This window comes from Triturus cristatus, chromosome 12 (assembly GCF_964204655.1).
Source record: "Triturus cristatus chromosome 12, aTriCri1.1, whole genome shotgun sequence".
Taxonomy (NCBI): domain Eukaryota; kingdom Metazoa; phylum Chordata; class Amphibia; order Caudata; family Salamandridae; genus Triturus; species Triturus cristatus.
This window is the reverse complement of record NC_140595.1, coordinates 127,088,320-127,110,017: the sequence shown is the minus strand read 5'-3', so window position 1 is coordinate 127,110,017 and position 21,698 is coordinate 127,088,320. Positions and strand designations below refer to the sequence as shown.

At 41.4% G+C, this 21,698-nt stretch overlaps 1 protein-coding gene across 1 annotated transcript in view; it reads left to right on the top strand.

The window, feature by feature from the left end:
• Positions 1-21,698, top strand: part of LOC146772865 (rho guanine nucleotide exchange factor 11-like) — a 260,444-nt gene that overhangs the window by 226,942 nt on the left and 11,804 nt on the right. The window contains 1 exon segment of the mRNA XM_085637039.1: positions 17,251-17,434. Within this exon segment, the coding sequence (XP_085493165.1) occupies positions 17,251-17,434 (184 nt within the window).

Below are 21,698 nucleotides of genomic sequence, written 5' to 3'. Positions count from 1 at the left end.
TAGTGTGACTCTTCTTTGTAGCTAATGCTTTACGGGGTAAAGAGTGGGTTTTAAATACATTTTAATTACTAAAAAATAGTTGTTAATAGTTTTTAATTTGAAAATAAGTTGTCATTGTGTTTTATTATTTTATAGTTTAATTTAGGTGAGTCTTGTGGATATTATAGTGTTAAAGTGTGTGTAGTCAATTAAAGTTTATTAGCTTTTTTTAATTAATTTAAAAAAAATGATTATTAATTATGTTAATTATGGAAGTAAATTAATTTAAAATGTTGAAGTGTTTTGTTGTTGGTGTGGTATTATAGGGTAGGAAACAAAATTAATACATTTATGTATTAATGCATTTTTTTCTTTGTAAATATTTTCTAATTTAAAATTATTTTTGCAATGTATTTATTATTTTTATGTTAAATAATATTTGTAGGTTTTTGTTATATGTAATTAAAGTGTTTATTTTTTTATTTTGATTTTTTTTGGTCCTCATTCGCCTCCAACCACATTGAACATACCGTCTGTCCGTACCTTTACTCAACGATCTGGGGAGACGTAGGCTTTATGATGGAATCTCTCGGTGCCTTCAGCAAGTAAAAGTACATTGTCAGACCTGAATGTTACTTCCCCTCGAAGAGGGGAGAGGTTTCACTCCAGCTAGGTCCGCAAGAGCCTGATGGACACCTTCGATGGCACGGGGAAGCCCAACATGGTCCAAAGACTAACCAGGAGGCATAATTATAGGACCCGCCCTTCATAAGAGTATAAGTAAAGCGAGAGTACATAGATGGATAGCACACTTTCATTCTTGGCCTTTTTCCATTGAAGCAGCAAGTCCCAATATGCGATTGTTTTCCTACTGCAAGCTCTGGACAGGTCCATCTTGGATGACTCGTATAGTGATGTCAACCATTCTGAATGAGTGGGAGGGGCAGGATCTATCCAATGCTTACATATTTGCCTCCTGGCCAACAACATAGCATAAAATAAGAGAGATCTGGCTAGACCAGCGATTTGACTATTAATACCAAAAATTATCAGGGTTAAGTCAATTTGGATTGGGGCACTCAAGATGTTTTCCAGCTTATTCCGTACTTCTTCCCAGAAGAAGGCGATGGCGGGGCAGTCTTTGAACCTATGTATGTCTGAGGCTTCAACCAGACCACACTTCTTACAAATTACTTGGAACCCATTAAAAAATGTAGATAACCTGAGAGGAGATAAATAGGCCCTGTGCACGGTGAACAAGTGGTTTCTCTTCAGCCAGGCAGGTTTTACTATACTAAAGAGAGTTTTAAATGAGTTCTGCCATAGAAGTTCACACTGTGAACTTGGAATATGTTCACTCTAAATTTGATTTGCAAGTTTGAATTCGCCATCTACAGCCTCCTCTATAGCCCAGTACCAGTGGGAAACCTCTTTCTTGCCCGCTGTCCTCTCGACTAACTGTTGCTCAATACTAATGCCCCCACCTATGGATTTTTTCTGTCTGATCTGGGATTGTACCCAACTCTGCAACTGGATGTACTTGAATTTTGAAAGACCCACACCCACTCTCTCTCTTAGTTCTTCCCATGAGATAAGGGTTTCCTCACTAACCAGGTCTCCCCATACTTTTAACCCTGCTTCTTTGAGTGGTACAGCCAATCTGTCCTGGAGGCATTCCGACGAGCCCGGTGAATTCCAGACTGGCGCTTGATTTGAAAAATAGTTAAGACTCACCAAATATTTTAGTCTAGCCCATATTCTGGCAAATGCCTGGAGGACCTTAAGTTTGACCTTCCTAAAGAATTTTTGAACCCCAAATTTAAACATAAAGCCCTCTTCCTGTAAACCAGCCCCTCTTAACTTGGCCAGAAACATGCCTCCTCCCCCAGTACTTACAGGCATTTTTAATAGCATCCGGGAATGTGAAAGTTGAAACGCCCAGGCATAATACAGTAGGTCAGGTAGCGCAAGACCCCCCTTCTCTCTCCTATGCCTTAGTTTTTTCCAAGCTATTCTGGTAGTTCTATATACCCAGATAAAGGAATTTATTTCCTGCTGGAATTTATCGATGGTAAATTTTTTCAAAATGTAGGGGGATTGTATTAAAGAGAAAGGTGATATTGGGTAATATCGCCATTTTGACCAGATTCCCCCTCCCCAAGATGGTTAAATGGAGGTGGGTCCATGATTTCATTTGATTTTGGCACTCCCTTGAGACTCACGCTAAGTTGACTTCTGCAATTTTAGCTATATCTTGGGCAAATCTGACCCCCAAGTATCGCATGCTAGGACTAACCTGGTGTTGAGTTCCCGTAACATTCCAGGTCATAATCTCGGTCTTTCTGGCATTCACCTTGTAGCCCGAGACCTGCCCAAATTCCTCTGCCAATCTGATGACTGCCGGAAAGGTTGTGTCCAAATCTGCTGAAAGTATCAGGATATCATCCGCATACACGGCCACCCTCTCTCCCATTCACCATGTCTAAAAGGCACGATGCTAGAATCTTCTCTGAGCTTTTGAGCGAAAGGCTCTATATACACATCAAAAAGTAGAGGGGAGAGAGGATAGCCCTGTCAGGTGCCCCTAGTTATCCTATGTGCTTTGGTCGGGTTTCCGTTGACCAGTAACCTGGCCGCCGGCATTTGATATAGCAACTGGATGGTACGATGAATCTTATCGCCCAAATTGAATCTTTCCATGACTTCCGACAGGTATACCCAATTCACCCTGTCGAAAGCCTTGGTGGCGTCCAGAGTTAGGGCTGCAAGCGGGAGTGAATAGGTGGAAGCAATATCTATTGCACCGACCAAATCATATGTGAGGTCTGCTAACTGTCTTCCTTTCACAAACCCTTTTTGATCCGAGTGGAGGATGTCGTTTGCCACCAGCCCCATCCTAGCTGCTAAAATCGAAGCGAAGATTTTATAGTCGACATTCAAAAGCGATATGGGTCGATATGACCCACAGCTGGCTGGATTTTTGCAGGGTTTCAGAATCAGGACTACTGTGGCGTCATTCCAAGATCCGGGCGGGCTTATTCCCTCTAGTATTTATTTATTTTATTTGTGTATTTTATAAAGCGCACAGCTGCCCCAACGGGGCGTCCCGGCGCTGAGAACTCTGGGAGAAGGAGAGCCAGAAATGGAGGGCCTATCTAGGAGGAGAAAAGATGTGTCTTCAGCAGTTTACGAAATGCGGATTCTGATTGGCTGGTACGTAGAGCTAGCGGGAGCTTGTTCCAGTTCTGAGAGGCACAGACCTCAAAGGTTTTTCCACCTGCATGAACTCGTTTAAATCGTGGGGTGTGCAAGAAGAATAGGGAGTTGGAGCGCAATGTCCTGGAATGGGCATACGGTCGCAAGATGTTTTTCAGGTGTGCCGATCCGGAGCCTTGAGAGGCTCGGAAGGCCAGCGTCATTGCTTTGAAGACACTTCTTTTGGCAATGGGTAGCCAGTGCAGTTTGCGTAAAAGTGGAGAGACATGGTGTCTAGCAGGAGTTCTCTCTACAAGCCGAGCGGCAGCATTTTGGACTGTCTGAAGTTTATGACACAGGCCTGCTGAGATACCAAGATAGAGGGCATTAGCGTAATCGAGATGGGAAATTATCAATGCCTGGATAACAGTTTTACGGCAGTCCGCCGGCAGGTAGTTAATAAGACGTTTAATGGTCCTGATTTTAGCGAAGCAGGAAGCAGCCACTGTCTGTACCTGATTACTGAAACTAAGATGGTTATCCCAACGTACTCCTAGGTTTTTCACTGAGTCTTTAGGGGTAGGGGCTTGGCTTAGATCGTCTGGCCACCAGAGGCTAGAGTCCAAAGGAGAAGGAGAGTTAAAAAACAGGATCTCCGTTTTTCCTGCGTTGAGTCGGAGGGAGTTAGCGTCCATCCAGCTAGAAATGTCCCTGAGGCAGGATTTCAGCGGATCAAAGGCAGAAGCAGAGGGGGTGTCAAAAGTAAAAAGAAGCTGAATATCGTCAGCATAGGAGGTGGATTTAATCCCTGTCTGAGCGATCAGCTTAGCCAAAGGGGTAAAATAAATATTAAAAAGGAGCGGACTCAGGGAGGAACCCTGGGGAACTCCCCATTTAAGTGATCTGGCAGGGGAGGTATAGGGAGGGGTGAAAACCTGCTGTGTGCGGTCCGAAAGATAGGATGTGAGCCATTTCAGCACAACACCTCCCACACCCAAGTCCTCGAGTCTACTCAGCAGGATCTTGTGAGAGACGGTGTCGAATGCTGCTGATAAATCCAGCAGCACTAGCACCGCCCTCGACCCCTGGTCAAGCGTCCACCTCACCGAGTCCGCCATTTCAATAAGGGCAGACTCCGTGCTGTGGCCCGACCTGAAGCCGTGCTGGGAACCATGGAGAAGTCCATTGGACTCAATATAGTTCGCCAACTGAGAATGCACCAGTTTCTCCAGGATTTTTGCTGGTGCAGGCAAGAGGGAAATGGGTCTGTAGTTACTAGGTTGGTCGGGATCCAAGTTGGACTTTTTAAGGATAGGGACCAACGAGGCATGTTTCCATTTAGCAGGAAAACAGCCCAGTCTGAGTGAGCTATTCCAAATATGGTTCAGATAAGGATTAAGTAGAGGGGCAAGTTTTTTGTACTGCTTGGCTGGCCAGGGATCGTTAGGCGAGCCTGATTTACAGTTGAGTAGTTCAGCCATTGATTCGGCTTCCGAGACGGCTACAAAATCGGATAAGATAGGCAGTGATGGCGAGAGAGTGGTGGGCTTTTCTTCCCAACCTAATGTGTCGAGGGTGGGGAAAGAGGAATAAATGATTTCTATTGTATCCTCAAAAAATTTGGAAAGTTTATCACATAATGATTGTGAAGCAGGCTGAGTCCGAGTCAGCGCGTGGGGGTCTGTGAAGGATCTGACTATATTAAAAATCTCCCTAGCGCCATTACTGGCGTGCGTAATTCTGGAGGCTAGAAAGTGTCATTTGTGCTTCTCAATCAGTCTCCTATATTCTTTAAGGGCTAGTTTATAGGGGATTTTGCTGTCGATGGTGTAGTTCTGTCTCCAGAGGCGTTCAAGAGATTTGCAGGAGGCCTTTTTCTGCCTAAGCTCATCAGAGTACCAGGGTGCCGAAGGTGCAGCCCTATAGGTTTTGATGGTTTTAAGGGGGGCCAAAGCATCAATGGCCTGACTAAGCCATGTGTCCAAGTGGTCTATCTGTAAATCCGGGTCAAAAGACGGGCAGGGTTGAGTATTTTTTAAATATTCCCGGAGTGTTTCAGAGGTGATGCGGCTCCAATTTCTTCCAATTGTTTTGGGAATGATAACAGGTCTAATGTGACAAGAAATGTCGATCTCAAAAGGGATAAGGAAATGGTCCGACCAAATGACCGGGGTAGGGGGAGTCGCCCGAATAGATGGTAGGTTGGAGCAGATCAGGTCCAGAGTATGACCCGCTTTATGCGTAGGTAAAGAAATTATTTGAGCTAGGTTGCAGGCTGCAAGCGTAGAGATGAAGAGCTTGCTGTGCGAGCAAGACTCATTGTCAACATGGAGATTGAAGTCTCCCAAAGCGGTAAAGTTAGCATATCGTGTACTAAGCTGAGTAACATAGTCAGCAAAAGCAGGTAAGTAAGAGGTATTGGAGTGAGGGGGGCGGTAGATGAGAATTCCAGAGCAGGAGAAAGAGGGGGAGATATGTAGTATCTTATTAAATAATTGGGTCAATACCGAGATTATAACCTCCCCCAAGGATCTATATAATTCGGCTGGTAGCCCGTCGGGGTCCGCAACTTTACCCTTTTTACAGACCGCCATAGCCTTTTTCACTTACTCTTGTGTGATGGCTAAGTAATTGATATTATAATATGTTTTCTTTTTATATATTTAATATATTTGATTTTTCAGTTTTTAAATATTGTTTATTTTTATGATTTTTGGGAAATGTTTAATATATATATATATATTTTATACCTGAGTGTGAATAGTAATTTTTGTCTCTCCGCTATCCAACACTTTCCCTAATGTTGCACTCACTGGAGTGGGAAGAGTAATTCTTATCTCTCCACTATGCAGCACTTTCCCTATTGTTGCATTCACTGGTGTAGGAATAATAATGTTTACCCTTCGCTATCTAACATTTTCCCTGTGTGAATAGTAAATTTTACCCCTCTGCTATCCAACACTTTCCCTACTGTTTTACTCACTGGAGCTAGAATAGTAATTTTTACCCCTCCGCTATCTAACACTTTCCCTACTGTTGAACTCACTAGAGTGGGAATAGTAATGTTTACTCTTTCGTTATCCAACACTTATCCTACTGTTGCACTCAGTGGAGTAGGAATTGTAATTTTTACCCCTCCACTATCCAACACTTTCCCTACTGTTGCACTTTTTGGATTGAGAATAGTAATTTTTGCCCCTCCGCTAGCTAACACTTTCCCTACTGTTGCACTCGCTGGAGTTGGAATAGTAAATTGAATTCCTCCGCTATCCAACACTTACCCTACTGTTGCACTCACTGGAGAGGGAATAGTTATTTTTACCCCTTTGCTATCCAACACTTTCTGTACTGTTGCACTGATAGTATTGTGAAATGTAGGTTTAAATATTTTTTAATAGTTCAATGTTTTAATTTATTATAGATTTTAGTTTTTTTATATTTTAAATAATTTATATATCTATTTATTTTTAATATTTTAAACTTTTGACTTTAAAACAATTAATAAACGATTATTTTTTAATTTAAGTAAATATATATGTATAAATGAATATGCTTGTGTGTTTATTTTTTTATTAAGTTTGTTTGTTATATTTTATTAACATTTATATTACTTTTATTTTGTAAAAATTATATTTATTATTTCATATATTTCATATATATTATTTTATATTTATATAAAAGTCGATATTTTATACATCTATATTTTTTACATCGATATTTTTCAGTCAATATTTTTGAACTTACCAGTTTAAGTATAGGAGTCGATATTTTTGTTGGCTATATTTTTAATCAATATTTTTAACATCAATATTTTTTACATCGATGTTTCAGTGAACAGCAGTGACTGCTGACTGAAATAGAGGTTACGTGAAGGTGTTGCAGAATTAGGTGGTGTACATGGGGTAGTCGGTGTAAGACAAGGTAATGATGGCGAGTCTTATAGCATATAACACTGAAAAGATTTGGAGAATATGCCCTTGAATAATCTTGAGTCTGTCATTGTGGACAGACATTTTTTGATATTGAGTAGCTCGATGGCAGGCAGATGGCCTCCATACCTGTCCTCCATACCTGTCCTCCACATCATATACCTCAAAGGATAGGGACGCCGTTCGTAAAGACACCTCTAGATCTTTCTTAGGGATGACCAAGGCATTACTGTTTACTGTGTACCCTGATCTTAAATCTGGCCTTGAATGCTTAAGGGGACATATTGACTCAGAATTCATGCTCGTCAGGAAGGAGGTAATTCATCACAAGGCACTTTCTCTATGTTTTTCAGCCACAGCATTGACGTTTGACGAAAGGATGGCATCTTTTCATAAAAGTAAAATGCTTTCAGTAAGAAAGTGACACAAAAAGACTTAGAGCCTCATTATGATGTACGACGGAAAGCCATCTGTCAGTTCGTCTGAGTTTTTCTGCCTGACATCAGAGGGTTCTATCTGACCACCGTATTACAATACTGGCGGTCGGAGGGAAACACATGACAACTATGCGGCCTACAGAAAAGGAAAACTCAATCAGAGATCCAGTGAAAAACATCCAACAGATTTGAGACGCCGGTAAGCGAGTACTCGGTGAGCGACACACACACTTGTCGAGATTGCCCGTCTACAGGTGACGGAGACAAAGAAAGACCTTTTCCGACAGTTTCCTTGGTGCAGGGTCAAGTATGCACACTCCGACACCCACAAAGCGTGTAATATGTGCTTATCCTCAGAGCACAAAGAACACAAGTGCGAAGCCTGCACATTGTTTTAAAACGAAAAGACACTGTAGGCCGAAATGGATCGTCTTGTGGCACATATGGCAGAGGAGCTGGCAGCCGAGGCAGAGTTCTTGCATGAATTTGAGGAAAACATTGAGGCCGGTGCAACAACAGGAGGTGGGGTCATCATAGCCAGCCCCCATTACATCACCTCTGCTTCGTACTCCCGTGATGAACAAACTCCAGTACAGGTCAAGGGGCCCACATCCATGTCTCTAATTCCTGTGCTGGGACCAAGCACCAAGACAACGTCAAGTAGTGTGAGTACTGTTGACCCACCATGTGCTAAGAAGATCTTGCACACATGTCCACCACCACACAACGGTGCACCACAGCCCGCAGGCGCGGGCTGACACCGCAAGCATCCCTCAAAGCCGAGAAAGGACAAGAACATTGTTGATCGGGCGACAAGGCTACATCATGGGAACGACTTCAGCACTACATCAGCACTGAAACACAAGTCAGCACTGACAGACACATCAGCACCGAAAGCTGGCAAACAAATGTTAACCCCACATAAAACATCAAATTTGAAGAAATGCTTAGGATCGAGCATCTTGGAAAAAAAGCAGTCCTCCGCTCCAAGGAAAGAAAAACACCATGGCCACACTTCGGCACAGAAGAAAAGCCATACATCTGGGGTTACACAGACACACACAGTTTCTGAGGACACTCCACTGGCTCCAATGAAACAAAAGATGCCATCTTGTATGCTGACTGAGGAACAGAGCATCGTTTTTGAAGGACTGCAACACTTCATGCAGCAAAAGCTTAAAGAGACTGGCAAAAGACAGGCACAATTAAAGAAGTAAAGGTGTTATTGCTAAAAGCTGTTATAGAACCTATCACAAGGAAACATCTCAACAGAGGCGTATACTCTCTTTATTTCCTCATACCAAAAAAGGGTGGATCCCTACGGCCCATTCTGGACCTACGTCCCTTCAATCGACATATACTGTCAGAACACTTCCATATGGTGGCTTTGCAGGATGTGATTCTGCTATTACAAAAGGGCAACTTCATGACTGCATTAGATCTGAAACATGCATATTTCCACATCCCAATACACACGGCACATCGCAAGTACCTCCGGTTTGTGGTAAGTGGACGTCATTATCAATTCAAAGTGCTACCATTCTGGGTGACAACAGCCCCAAGGGTGTCCACAAAATGCCTAGTAGCAAAATTATGAGGAGCAAACGTACTTATCTTTCCCTATCAGGATGATTGGCTGATCAAGAGTCCGACCAAAGCCACATGTCTAAAAGATACTAAAAGCACAATCAACCTGTTAAACAATTTGGGCTTTATAGTCAATGCAACAAACTCCCATCTCCCACCACTCCATATACAACTCTATCTCGATACACAATTCAGTATCGGGGACAGCATACCCCAGTCCACTCCACAAAGGGTTCTCAATATCCAGAGCCAAACTGGATCTTTTTCAGCCACATTGTCACCTACCAGTCAAAACAGTGACGTGCCTTATAGGGATGATGCCTTCATGCATAGCAATAGTGCCTTATGCAAGACTACACATGAGACCCACAAAGAGTGTTTAGCATCACAGTGGTCACAAGTGGGGGGGCAAAATGGATAATCTAGTGTTTGTTTTAGCCAAGGTCCATCAATCCCTACAATAGTGGAACACAAACGTACTGAAAGGAAAAGCCTTCAAGGACCCAATCCTGTAAGTGACAATCACAACTGATTCATCACTCATGGGTTGGGGTGCTCATATGAAGGTCGTTGTGGTTCAGGAACACTGACCCACACAACAACAGACAGACATTGCTCATCAACATGTTAGAATTCTTAGCCATTTACATGGCTCTCAGAGCATTCCTGCCAAACATAACCGGTAAAAATGTCCTACTACAAACAGACAATACGACAGCAATGCATCACATTCAAAACAGGGAGGAACCCATTGCATCCAACAATCACACCTAGCACAAAACACGTGCAGTGGGCAAATAGTCACAAAGTCTACCTCGTAGCACAATACATACCAGGACAGGACAACTCTGCTGCAAACCTGCTAAGCAGGACACAGCAACAAGTTCACAAGTGGGAAATGCACACTCAAGTATTACAGAAATACTTCCAACAGTGAGGAAACCCCAACAACAGATCTGTTCACCACCGTCAAAAACATAAAATACCAAAGCTTTGCATCCAGACAACCACAATCCAAGGGGAGAGCACTGTGAATGAACCTGTCTGGAATATTTGCATATGCTTTTCTGCCTCTCCAACTCATTCCATAGGTGGTCAGGAAACTCTGACACACTTCTTTAACCTTGATGCTCCCACATGGGCTCGACAACCATGATACATGACACTATTAGAGCTATACCTAGTACCTCACAAGAAGCTACCCAACTACCCAAACCTTCTCACTCACAGCGGGGCCAGGGTGAGACATCCCAACACTCAACAGCTCAATCTTGCAATCTGGCTCCTGAAGTCAAAGAGTTTGGATACTTAAATCTATCTCCCATAATGCATGACTATTATAAAAGAGACCAGCAGACCATCCAAAAGGGCAAGCTATGCTACTAAATGAAAACGTTTTGATCACTGTTGTGATTTACAAAACATTAATCTATCCTCTCCAACAGAACAACAACTAGTTTATTACTTGTTACATTTGCAAAAAGCACATTCATCATATACCATATGCCTACATTTAGCAGCCATTGCAGCATATCACCAAAACATGAAGCATCAATCCCTTTTCCGCATTCCTGTCATCAAAGCGTTCATGGAAGGATTAAAATGTGTCATTCCACCTCGCATACCACCTGCACCTATATAAAACTTAAACATTTTGTTAATAAGACTCATGGGGCCACTATTTTAGCCACTTCATAACTGTCAAATAAAAAAATTTTAACATGGAAAGTAGCTTTCCTTGTAACCTCCGTACGAAGGGAGTCAGAGAAAAATATGCACTCACTATTAAAGACCATATTTTCAAGTGTTCCCAGATAAAGTGCTTTTAGGCACAAACTCAAAGTTCCTACCAAAAGTTATATCACCTTTCCATTTAAATCACATTTTAGAGTTACCAGTCTTCTTTCCAAAACCAAAAACTGCAGCAGAACGTCCTTTACATAGACTTGATGTTAAACGTGCACTTCTTTACTATTTGGAACACACAAAACCATTCATAAAAACACAACAACTGTTTGTATCTCTCTCAAATGTATGTAAAGGTAATGCCATCTCAAAATCAGGAATAGCATGATGGATAATCAATTGCATACAAATTTGCTATGTCAAAGCAACACGAGCATTTACAACGATGCCAAGGGCTCATTCAACAAGGAATCAAGGAGCCACAATAGAATATATAGTAAATATCCCTCTCATTGACATCTGCAAAGCAGCAACATAGAAAAACCCACACACTTTTACAAAACACTACTGTGTGGATGTATGAGCCAACATGCTCTAGTTGGACAAATAGTCCTTTCTAGGAAGCGCATCATCTAATGCCTAGGGCCACCAAGACAGGGGTACTACTTTACAGTCTTTACATAGCATGTGTAGCTGTAGCCAACACATGCTACGAATGGAATATGTTACTTACCACATAAGCATCTTCCGGAGCGTGTACTGCTGCAGATTCACATGCACCCTCCCGCCTCCCTAGCAGGTATTAGATGGCGACAAATATACACACACATACAGCATGTTATACCGCAAAGCTAACTCAGCAGACAATATCCTCCTTCCCTATATGGCATGGGGGAAAAACATGATGTAAAAAGGAGCTGCAGAACATGCGCAATACCTCAAGGGGGAGGAGAGATGATGTACAATGCCGATCATAAAACGTTCTCATGCAAAAGCAACTTGCACTGTCTTGGCCCTATTCTAGATGGCAGGAGTGTGCATAGTGTGTGAATCGTACTACAGACTACAAATAGATGCTTACAGGTTAAGTAACACACTCCTTTCTTTACAATTTGTGAAGCAAGTGATAGTTTTGAAGAATAACTGCCTACTTTTCAAATAAAATAAAATTTGGGCAAAATGGACTACAAACAGGCAGCTAAATGTGTGCTTTTATTTTGAAAAGTTTGCTTTCTAAAGAAAAATATTTATTGGATGTATTTTATGAAGGTGCGACAGAATGGGGCATTACTGTTCACTACTTACACTTCTCCACAGAGATTACTAGGAGAACAAACTATTGCCCTTGTGATATTTCCCTATTGTTTTTTAGGTTTGTATGACTAATCACATTTATGATAGTAGCCTGCAAAAGACTAAATAAATGTACACATTTCGATACGTTTGTTTTCATAAAATGTTTACACAATAAGCATAAAGGAGTTAGGTACAAACTGTGTATTTCCAATTATTACAAATAGAATAGAGATAACATGCCTCTTCAAGGTAATTCAGGTCTCTTAATGCCCCTTCTCACAAAAAATAAAACTAATTAAACATTGGATGGCAGCCCCAGAGCAAAATACATTGGCATAGCATCTGCTCCTTTCTGTAACTTGCTACCTTTTTGTTCCTTCACATACTGGCCCAAATGGGAAAAAGTGCAGAATTCCTCCATATCCCTGGTCAAACCTGCAAACTACTATGAAAAGCCGCTCCGGACCACAGGATCTTTAAGGTTGCGACTGTCAGGTTGAGCAGATTCTCAGAACAATCTCTTACTCTTACATAGGCCTGGCTGCTTGATATACCTCCGTAAAAAATTGTTATCCGGAAATGTTAATTTTTTTATTTGTGTTTTGTATTATTAGGGAACTAATTTAGCTTGGGTAGACATTGCTTATCAAGTCTGATTTTTTCTGGACAACTTTTTAAAAAATGGCAGATGTGTTTCAGGAACTATGAGACCTATATACTTCATTTTGATGTCAAAACATAAGCTTAGGGGGTCAAGTAGGCTTATAGAGATAGAAAATAACTCCTCAGAGCAAACATGCCACCATTTTCCAATATGCTGGCTCTATAATGATGTGTTTTAGCCACCATATTGGTAATCTATTTTAATATTTTTTCTGTTTGTTTTTCTGTTGATTGAAATCCATAAACATGAGCGAAGCAGGTAGTAGCAGAGGATCTTTACCTCCTAACATTGTTGCTAATTACAAAATCTGAGGACTCCTTCAACACGAAAAATGTGTCATATGCCAAACTAATCCGAAAGAAAATCTAACATCCACTACAGCTGGACAGAAGAGAGTTTGAGATTCTTCAGAAATACTGCAAAGCCAAAGTTCACAAAAGTTTGAAACTGATGGGTGAAGAGGATCACATATTTTTTCATTATAACAACAAGTGCTGCAAGTTGTATACAATGAAAAAAAAAGCCTGGAAAATAAATTGTCAAAAAATAGCAGAAACCACTGCATCACAACAAAAAATTGAGTTTTCTGAGAAAGCGACGACAACCAAATCCAATGCACATCCACTTAGAAGATTGATGGCTACCCCTCGTCCACCTCCAACAACTGATCACAAAAGCAGAGGACCTTCAATGTGTTATCTGTGGTTTAGTCGGAACATGGACCAAAGGGATTAATGAAAGAACAAAGTACAGAGTATGTGAGTCTCAAATGGCAAATATGTTTTTATCTGCAGCTGGTTTCTTCCAAGATTAAGTTTTTAGCTGAATAACTGATATAAACAGCGAAGTGAATGTATTTGCAGTGGATTTGTATGCCCACCGGAACTGCATGCATGCGTACATTCGAAAATAAGAATGTACGATGAGCTCCCAGCAGCAAATTAACAGCCAGCCTTCAGTTAAGTTTGCACTCTTTGAAAAAGCAAATTAAGTTTTAAAGCCACTCGAGTGCTGGCTACGAGTTCACACTCAGTTAGATCAGAGAAATAATGGTCAACATTGATAAAACTGTATTGATCCATAAGAATAAAATTAAGATTTCTCAGGTCAGAATGTACAATGTCAGAAATAGTTTGTGTCAGTCTAACAATAAAATTAGCTCCTTATGTGGTAGACTGGGATGTGATGATGGCTTGCACTGATTTTGCCATCAGTGCAAGCCATCATCCCATTCTAGTCTACCACAAAGTTTCAAAGTGGCTGAGGACATGTATCTTCTTCGACCTGATGCTGCGGTCCACAAATCTGATTCAACTAAATTTACCATATTAATTATTCAGTGCAGATTGAAGGATGAAGAAAAGCCAATTCCTCCGTAGGCTGGAATTCATGCTCTGATCTCCCAGAATACCGTCCCACTGAAGAAGGCTGGGTTTTTACCAGTAATACCATCCCCAGTCACAAATTACCCAACAGTATACACAGCTCTAAATAATTTTCAAAATGTGCCTGTTCAGCTTGAAGACCAGCCTATACTGCCAATTTTCTGTGATGAATGTGTTTTCCGTATTGTAGCTGACTTTTTTGTGAGCAATCAAGTAGGATTTGATGATCTTTATCCAATGACGGGCGTTGTCCACATGACAAAAGTTGCATTGCGGTGTGCAGTAAGTTATCTCAGTGGATGTCGTATAGACAATGCACTTATGGAGGCTCAAATCTTTGGCAGCAAAACTGTCCAGTAAGTATTGAGCAGAACTCATTCTGTTCGTTCGTTACAAGGTATGCTCATCGTATCTGAGGTTATAGAAACATTGCATTGGAATGCTTTCTGGAACAAGAATGGCAAATTAGGTTTTGCATATCTTATCTAAGAAGTGAACAAGGCACAGGGTACACTTCATTCAAGAGACATAATGCAAAGCCAGGAAATGTTCAATACACTCCGTTCAAAATCAGAAAACCTGAAAACAAGTTCATAGAGTTTGTCAAAGATTGTGAAGAAAAAACAGAACTTTGCAAGTACTGGGGAAATGTTTTACACATGATAGCTCTAGTTAAAAACTTGGCACATGCTGATCAGGAAGGTGATTGGAAGCTGCATACGGTGTTTCACAAATCTGATTGCATACACTACAATTAGATATGGCTCCTGGTATTTGCAAAGACTGAAGAAGCTAGAGGTGGAAAAACTACAACTCTACAGAAAATTCATTTAAATACATTTTGTGTGGAAACACAGAGAGGCAAGGTTCAATGCTGTAACTCCAAATATGAACCTAGAACAGACGATCCAGAGATCACAGTAAAGCTCCAACAGAATTGTTGGTCAGACATGTAAAAGTGACTATTCTACTCAATGGCAGCTAGTTTACCATGAAATCCTTTCTATTTGCAGTGTTTCCAGAAAGATGACAAATGCTAAATGAATGGACCATTGTGTACTGTTCCTCACCACAAACTCGTGGGAAAGAGAGGGGAACGTTTTAACATGTTTCATGCAGCAGCAAGGAAATTACTTTGAAATGACTGAGCCTGTGCAACTACACAACTCTGTGACCAAACAATAACGATATAAAGTCACGTCTACTAGATGTCCTGGAACATGGATCGAAACTATAATTGAATTGCATAATTCAAGGATTGTCAGAGTTATGGATATGGTATGGAACAGGCGAGAAAAGATACTTAATCCCACTTAATATTCTGTACAAAAAATTTGACACAGAGAAAGCCAGTGATCTTATCAAGCAAAAGACACACACTTGATGGACGGAATGCAGAACAAATCAAAACATTCACCCCCAGTCAAGAGATCTGGGTTAAATCCATCATTCTTTTGCTCACCATGCCACCCCAGTTTAGACCTGGCCATATGCAAATCAGTCTTGACCCTGTGCCTAATGGGAACAGTCCAGCCCGAACTGCCAAGCCAGGTCCTCCCTGGACCGGAAACAAGCATCCTAGGACCGGTTTCGGGGTTTCACCCCTCTTCAGCCAGGATAGCTTGATTCCAGTGGCACAGTGAGCCCAGGACCCACGTCTGGGCATATCTGGCGCACTTAGGGCGAGAAAGCAAAAGACACATAATTGATGGACGGAATGCAGAACATGTGATCTTATCAAGGCACATATTTTTACGGGTGATTGTACTATGAGCAAAATTGGAACAAAGCTTGGAGTTTAACTGCTGAATCTGCGACGTTTCTAAAAGGATTTTCTGAGACAGAAGAAGAATGTGACTTTAAAGATGTAGAAAAAATCTTGTATGTGTGTGGGAAGTGAGTTCTGACTGTCACACATTGGATGATCTTTGGTATAGTAAGTTCAAGAGATCAGTTCCGCTAAGTGACTTTGCACCAATGTCATATTCTGTGCGTAGACACATTAAAAAAGCGTTCTACTTGATCAGAAGATCTGTAAATATTTTGGATCATGCATATGTAGAGAAAGATCTGTGTGAATTTGGTTGGGAAGATATTGATAGGGTTCTAAAGCCTACAAACTTCTAAAGCCTCTACCCACAGTTCTTACAAATACATGTTCTTACAATACCTGTGCTATAAAAAGACGTCCCTGTTGATATGCTCTTCCTAAATGTTCAACATTCTGCTAATGTACCATAAGCGATCGCTTAAACAAATAAATAAAGTGAATAATGAAACCATGTCTATAACGGGAGTGATAAACAAAATTTTATTTCATATACAGATCATAAACATTGTTTGGGGTCTACATAAAAGGATTAAAAAACATTATTATTTGTTCCATACTTATATATGTCTCTTCTTCCTCTAAAATAGCCATCATTTTGGAAAATGGTAGAAGAGCGGCTCTGAGGAGTTTTTTTCTGTCTCTATAATACTACTTGACCCCAAAAACCGATGTTTTGACACCAAAATGAAGTATATAGGCTTCATGGTTCCTGAAATATTGCATCATCACTGTAACATCTCCGCCATTTTTAAAAATGTCCTCCAAAAAAATTCAGCCTGGATCAGCAATTTCTGCCAAAGCTAAATTACTTCTCCAGTAATCCAAAAACAGAAATCCAAAATGAAAATCTCTGGACAAAAGTTTTTTAACAGAGGTATATCAGGGGATTATGCAAGAACAGAAAACAAAGTTACGCAGCATATGTAACACAGCAGCTCCTCCTTTGTAAACTCGCATCCAAAAGTTGCATTCTCACTGAGACTTCCATTCACTCCCCTTTTAAGAGGACAGTAACTTCCATTGCCCCTTATAATTTGAGAAATAGAGAGAACCTGTTCTAGCTTAACAGTCCTTTGAAAGTATGGGGTGGAGGGAATTCGGCTGTGTTAAACTTGTTTAATCTACTATTCTTCCCAACATTTCCCATTTCAAATTCATTCAACAGTGCAGTTGTACTAAATATCCTGTAAATGTTGAACCTGGTCTTCAGTCGAATCATGTTGAATTCTTTGCCATGACCTTTTCTATTTGACCATTGTAGGAAATGGCAGGCCCACACAGGGAGTTACTGAAGTCTTTTAGAGGAGCCGCTTCGGAGGACAGTCTATTTGTCAATGACACAGGGAAGGAGCTGAATACACAGAGGGCAAATGTTCACAGCCATAACGAGGAATGCGATCCTTCCTCCACGAGAGACTTGCAGTCAGAGTCAGTATCTGAGGATGGTAAGAAGACTTCTGTGTTGACTCTACATTGAAACCAAATGGAATTAGATCTAAAGCACAGCAAAAATAACAAGCGTACACCTTATATTTTTTAGGATATTCAAAGCTTGACCATAGACACTTTGATCTTTACTAGAACCTTATATTTTTAACAAAGGCCCAAATATAAAAGCCACTTCCATTGTCAGCACACCTGCAAACTAAAACGTGTCCTGAGAATGTCTTCTTGGAAAAGTTAATAAAATAGTACTATATGGGGTTCCAGATTATTTCTGTGCTTCCCAACAAATCATTTTAGGAAGTGGTAAATGACATTGGTTTAGTAAGACAGCCTCTTTCTCACTTTTAGGAAAGAAACTGTTACTTCACTGCTTTTCAAAGCCTTCAGATCATGGGATGTCAATTGATAGGTTACAGAATGCTACATTATTTTATTGAATTCTTTGAGAAATTAATTCTTTTGGAAAAGTGTGGGTGGTGCTAAGAGATCCAGCACTCAAACACGTCAGTAAAATCAAGTCTTCATAAGCAGGACTAAGAACATTACCATAATTGGAAAGCTTAATGTGTTGACAAATAATTTTGTAATCTAGTGGATACTTACTATAGGTTCCTGAACTTGTGTCTATTCTAAAGCCCCAGACTGTATCCAGAAAACTCAAAAAGCAGTTCCCCTGCTCACCGGTAGGTGGTATGAGCAACTTCAGTAGTGATGAACGGAGCTGCACATAAGCAACACACGTGTGCTGAGGCCAGTTGCTTTTCGTCTGCCCCTTCAGATGCAGATCTGGAGCTCTGCTCTTCTTTGTCACTCCGTGACAAGACTTTTTTTCTTACAATTTAAAAAAAATTCTTCCAGTGTACCAGTGGTCACCCCCTAAGACTACAGGCTGAAGCCTTGTAGGGACAGTCCCTAACAGATGTCTGTGATACATACACCCTAAGAAATGCCTCTGATGCTTAGGTTCAGTGCATAATTCCAAGGCATACAATGACTGTGCCCAGATGAATCCAAAAGCCATGCAAGAATGCAAACATCTACAAAGCAAAGCACCACATGACTCGAGTAGCTCCCACTCCAGGTTGAAGACAAGTGTGAACAAGCTCCTGAAGTCGTTCCCACTGCAGATCTTCATGGTTGAAGTCTTTGGGAAAGTTCAAAAAGAAACGCAGGGGGTCATTACAATGCCGCCATCGATATGGGGACTGGGACCGCCCACCTGTATGACAGAGGTCCCGTACCCCCGATTATGATGCGACTGCCACTGTGGCGGTTGCATCACCCATATTTTGCATTGTGGTGGGGATGCGTTCAGCAGCCCCTGCCACAATTCAGAAATGAAGGCACTTGCATATCCCTGCACTACGTGGCAGGCACCATGCGGTGCCTGCCGCATGGTGCCCATTTTCATTCTCTGGGGAAGGTGGAAAGGTGCCACCGTGCCTCCAGGTCTCGCTTCCATTCCGACGAGCTGCTGATTCCAACTTTTGTCCCAATGCACACCTAGTTCACAAGCCAATCAGTGACATCACTGCAGGTTGGAGACTTTTGAGAGGCCGCTGCATTGGACCCTAAAAATCCTCGAGTCAAGATACCACTAGCGGATCAAAGCTCAGTGCCATCTATGGCTCGTGATCATGTTTTGGGTTCCGCATCAGCTTAGGGGCCAACTTTTGGCTGGTGCCAAAATCTGGGTCTGGACATTTATGCTGGCACTGGCCCCAATTTTTTGGGTGGTATTTGACTTGAGCCAATTTTGTCTCGACCGACGGTACACCCATATACTGATGTGGTGCTGCCAATACTCAATCCTTCAGACACGATTCCACTACTGCACAATCGCACACAGCCACTACACCAACTTTTTGGCTCTGACTCTGAGCAGACCAAGCAATACAGCAATTAAAATGGAGGAGATGGGGAATAGGTTGCCTCACTAACTTTACGGTGATGATAATTGGTATGTGGATCTGCAAGATGGTAGTGGGCTAATTAACTCACCCAGTGCTGTGTTGATTCCGTTCCTGGACCAGCAATGGAAGTAAGTGCATCCTTTAACTGTGGAATTTAAAACCAACATACTTGCAGAGGTCCTACTGCTTGGCCAGGCACTGGCCAAACCTCTTCTACCTTTCAATGAGGCCCATACTGATAAACTCATTGGCACATGGATAAAACATGTTCTGGCCCTCTGGTCAATTGGCAGGTCGGATGTTACCATAGACCAGCACCAGGCGAACCTGCATTCTTATCCCACCACCCAGCTTCTGAGAGTTTGGCGGTGAAATTGTCCATCAGCAGAGTCAACCCTAATGCCTTCCGGACAACTGCTCCTGAAAGAGTCCAAACACATGGAAATGTTTGGCAAAATAATCTCGTCCTCAGCCAGCCTTTAACTGAGGTGAGTCAACTCCAGCTGGCTCCTTGGTCGTTCACTCACTCATTCTGGAACATGGTTGGTGGGATCTTACCAGAACTTCTATAAGACTTACCATTTTAATTGCCCTAAACCATAGTAAAATGAGAAACCCCAGCACTCATACAATGTTATAACAGTGTCAGACTCAAAAAGTTGGGATATTGTATTGAATGAAGAAACAATTTATTAACACATTATACAGTCTTGTGTTCTTCTGTGCAATCCGCTTGCATACAGATTCTTGCTTTGAAAAACAGCCAACACGTGTTTCGTCACTGTGTGCCTTTATCAAAGCTGTGAAATTCATAACAATGAAAACGAAATTAAGAACAATCATCAGATATAAGGGATAAGATATTATAGATGTGAGAAGTAATAGAAGAAGTTGGTTAGCTGTAACGAAGAGACAAAACGCAGAGACAAGCAAAAACGTAGAAAGTAAGCGTGAATCAAAAATGGAAATAATCTGTGAAGAAGAGAAGGTAAATTTAAGGAGAGCATCCGTGATACGAAATAAAGTGAGAAGGTCCATGTGCATAAAGATTGTAATGTGAGTTCCAAACTCATCTGTCCCAGAAGGAGATAAAGTATCGAAGAAAAGGTATGGTGATTCATTTGACCAACCTTAAGAAGGCACGAAAGCAGTCCAACAGCATGTATAACCCGGCCCTAAAGTGTCTCTAATTTTCTGTAGTATGTAAATTAAGGGTAAAACCTCCCCATCTAATTCTGGTCTATCTAACAGAACTGTTGCAAAAAGAAGAATGACCAGGTTATAAATAAGAGCATAAAAAATGTCTCAAATCTTAATGCGGATCCCTATGTTACTTTACATCATAATGAATCGGACCAACCTTTGGAGTGGTAGATAATATTTAATAATACAATTCCTCGCCATCTCCCTTAACTACTGCCTATACATTAAATAAGTTACCTCTGACATCAGACCCCAGACTCGATGAGATATTGCTATCCTTACAACAAGTCAAAGAGAACATCCAAACTCTACATGACCTGATTCTACAACAACCCAAGTTCACGTGCTCCAAGCTAGAATCCACGACATACCTCCATATCAACCACTCGAAACTTACCCAGCAGCTGCATGTAAGCTCCCAGAAACATGAACCCCCAAGTTGGAGAACAGTGCCCTATCCCAATGCCTCATCCCGCCTGGTCCGGAAGAAAAACTCTCTATCAGTTAAAGACTTAACCTCCCTACTCCATTCCTGGGAACTACTGATTCTCCCCCCGTAAAGTGCGCACTCTGATCACTTGAATAAGCCCTTCCTAATCCCATCCATTCCCCCTAATACTCAGAGTCACAAGACACATTTCTAGAGGTATAATGGAAAACAACCTAACGCAAGTCCCCATCATACACGAACCCACCACAACACCCATCAAAACTCAGCTAAAATGTATTCTTCTAAATTGTAGGTCGGCCTCAAGACATGCAGCCGATATAGCTGACCTCATTCTCACTAATGAACCGGACCTACTAATTTTGACCGAAACATGGCTAAATGAAACATCCACGCCCATCCTAGACATACTAGTCCCCCCGAATCATGACATCACCAGACTTGATAGATCTGATAGGCCAGGTGGTGGTATTGCCTGCATACATCGTAGCAATATCAGTGAACAGCTCCCACTTCCCGGTATTATCCTCCTGTGAATACCTTTGTTTAGACATCACTAGTAGTAATAAACCAACATATTCAATACACGCATTCTACCACCCGCCAGGGGAAAATATCACCTTCATTGAACATCTCATGGACATTCTAGCTGCAAATGACGGTCAACAAAATACTCAGTTATTCCTTGGTGAGTTCAAT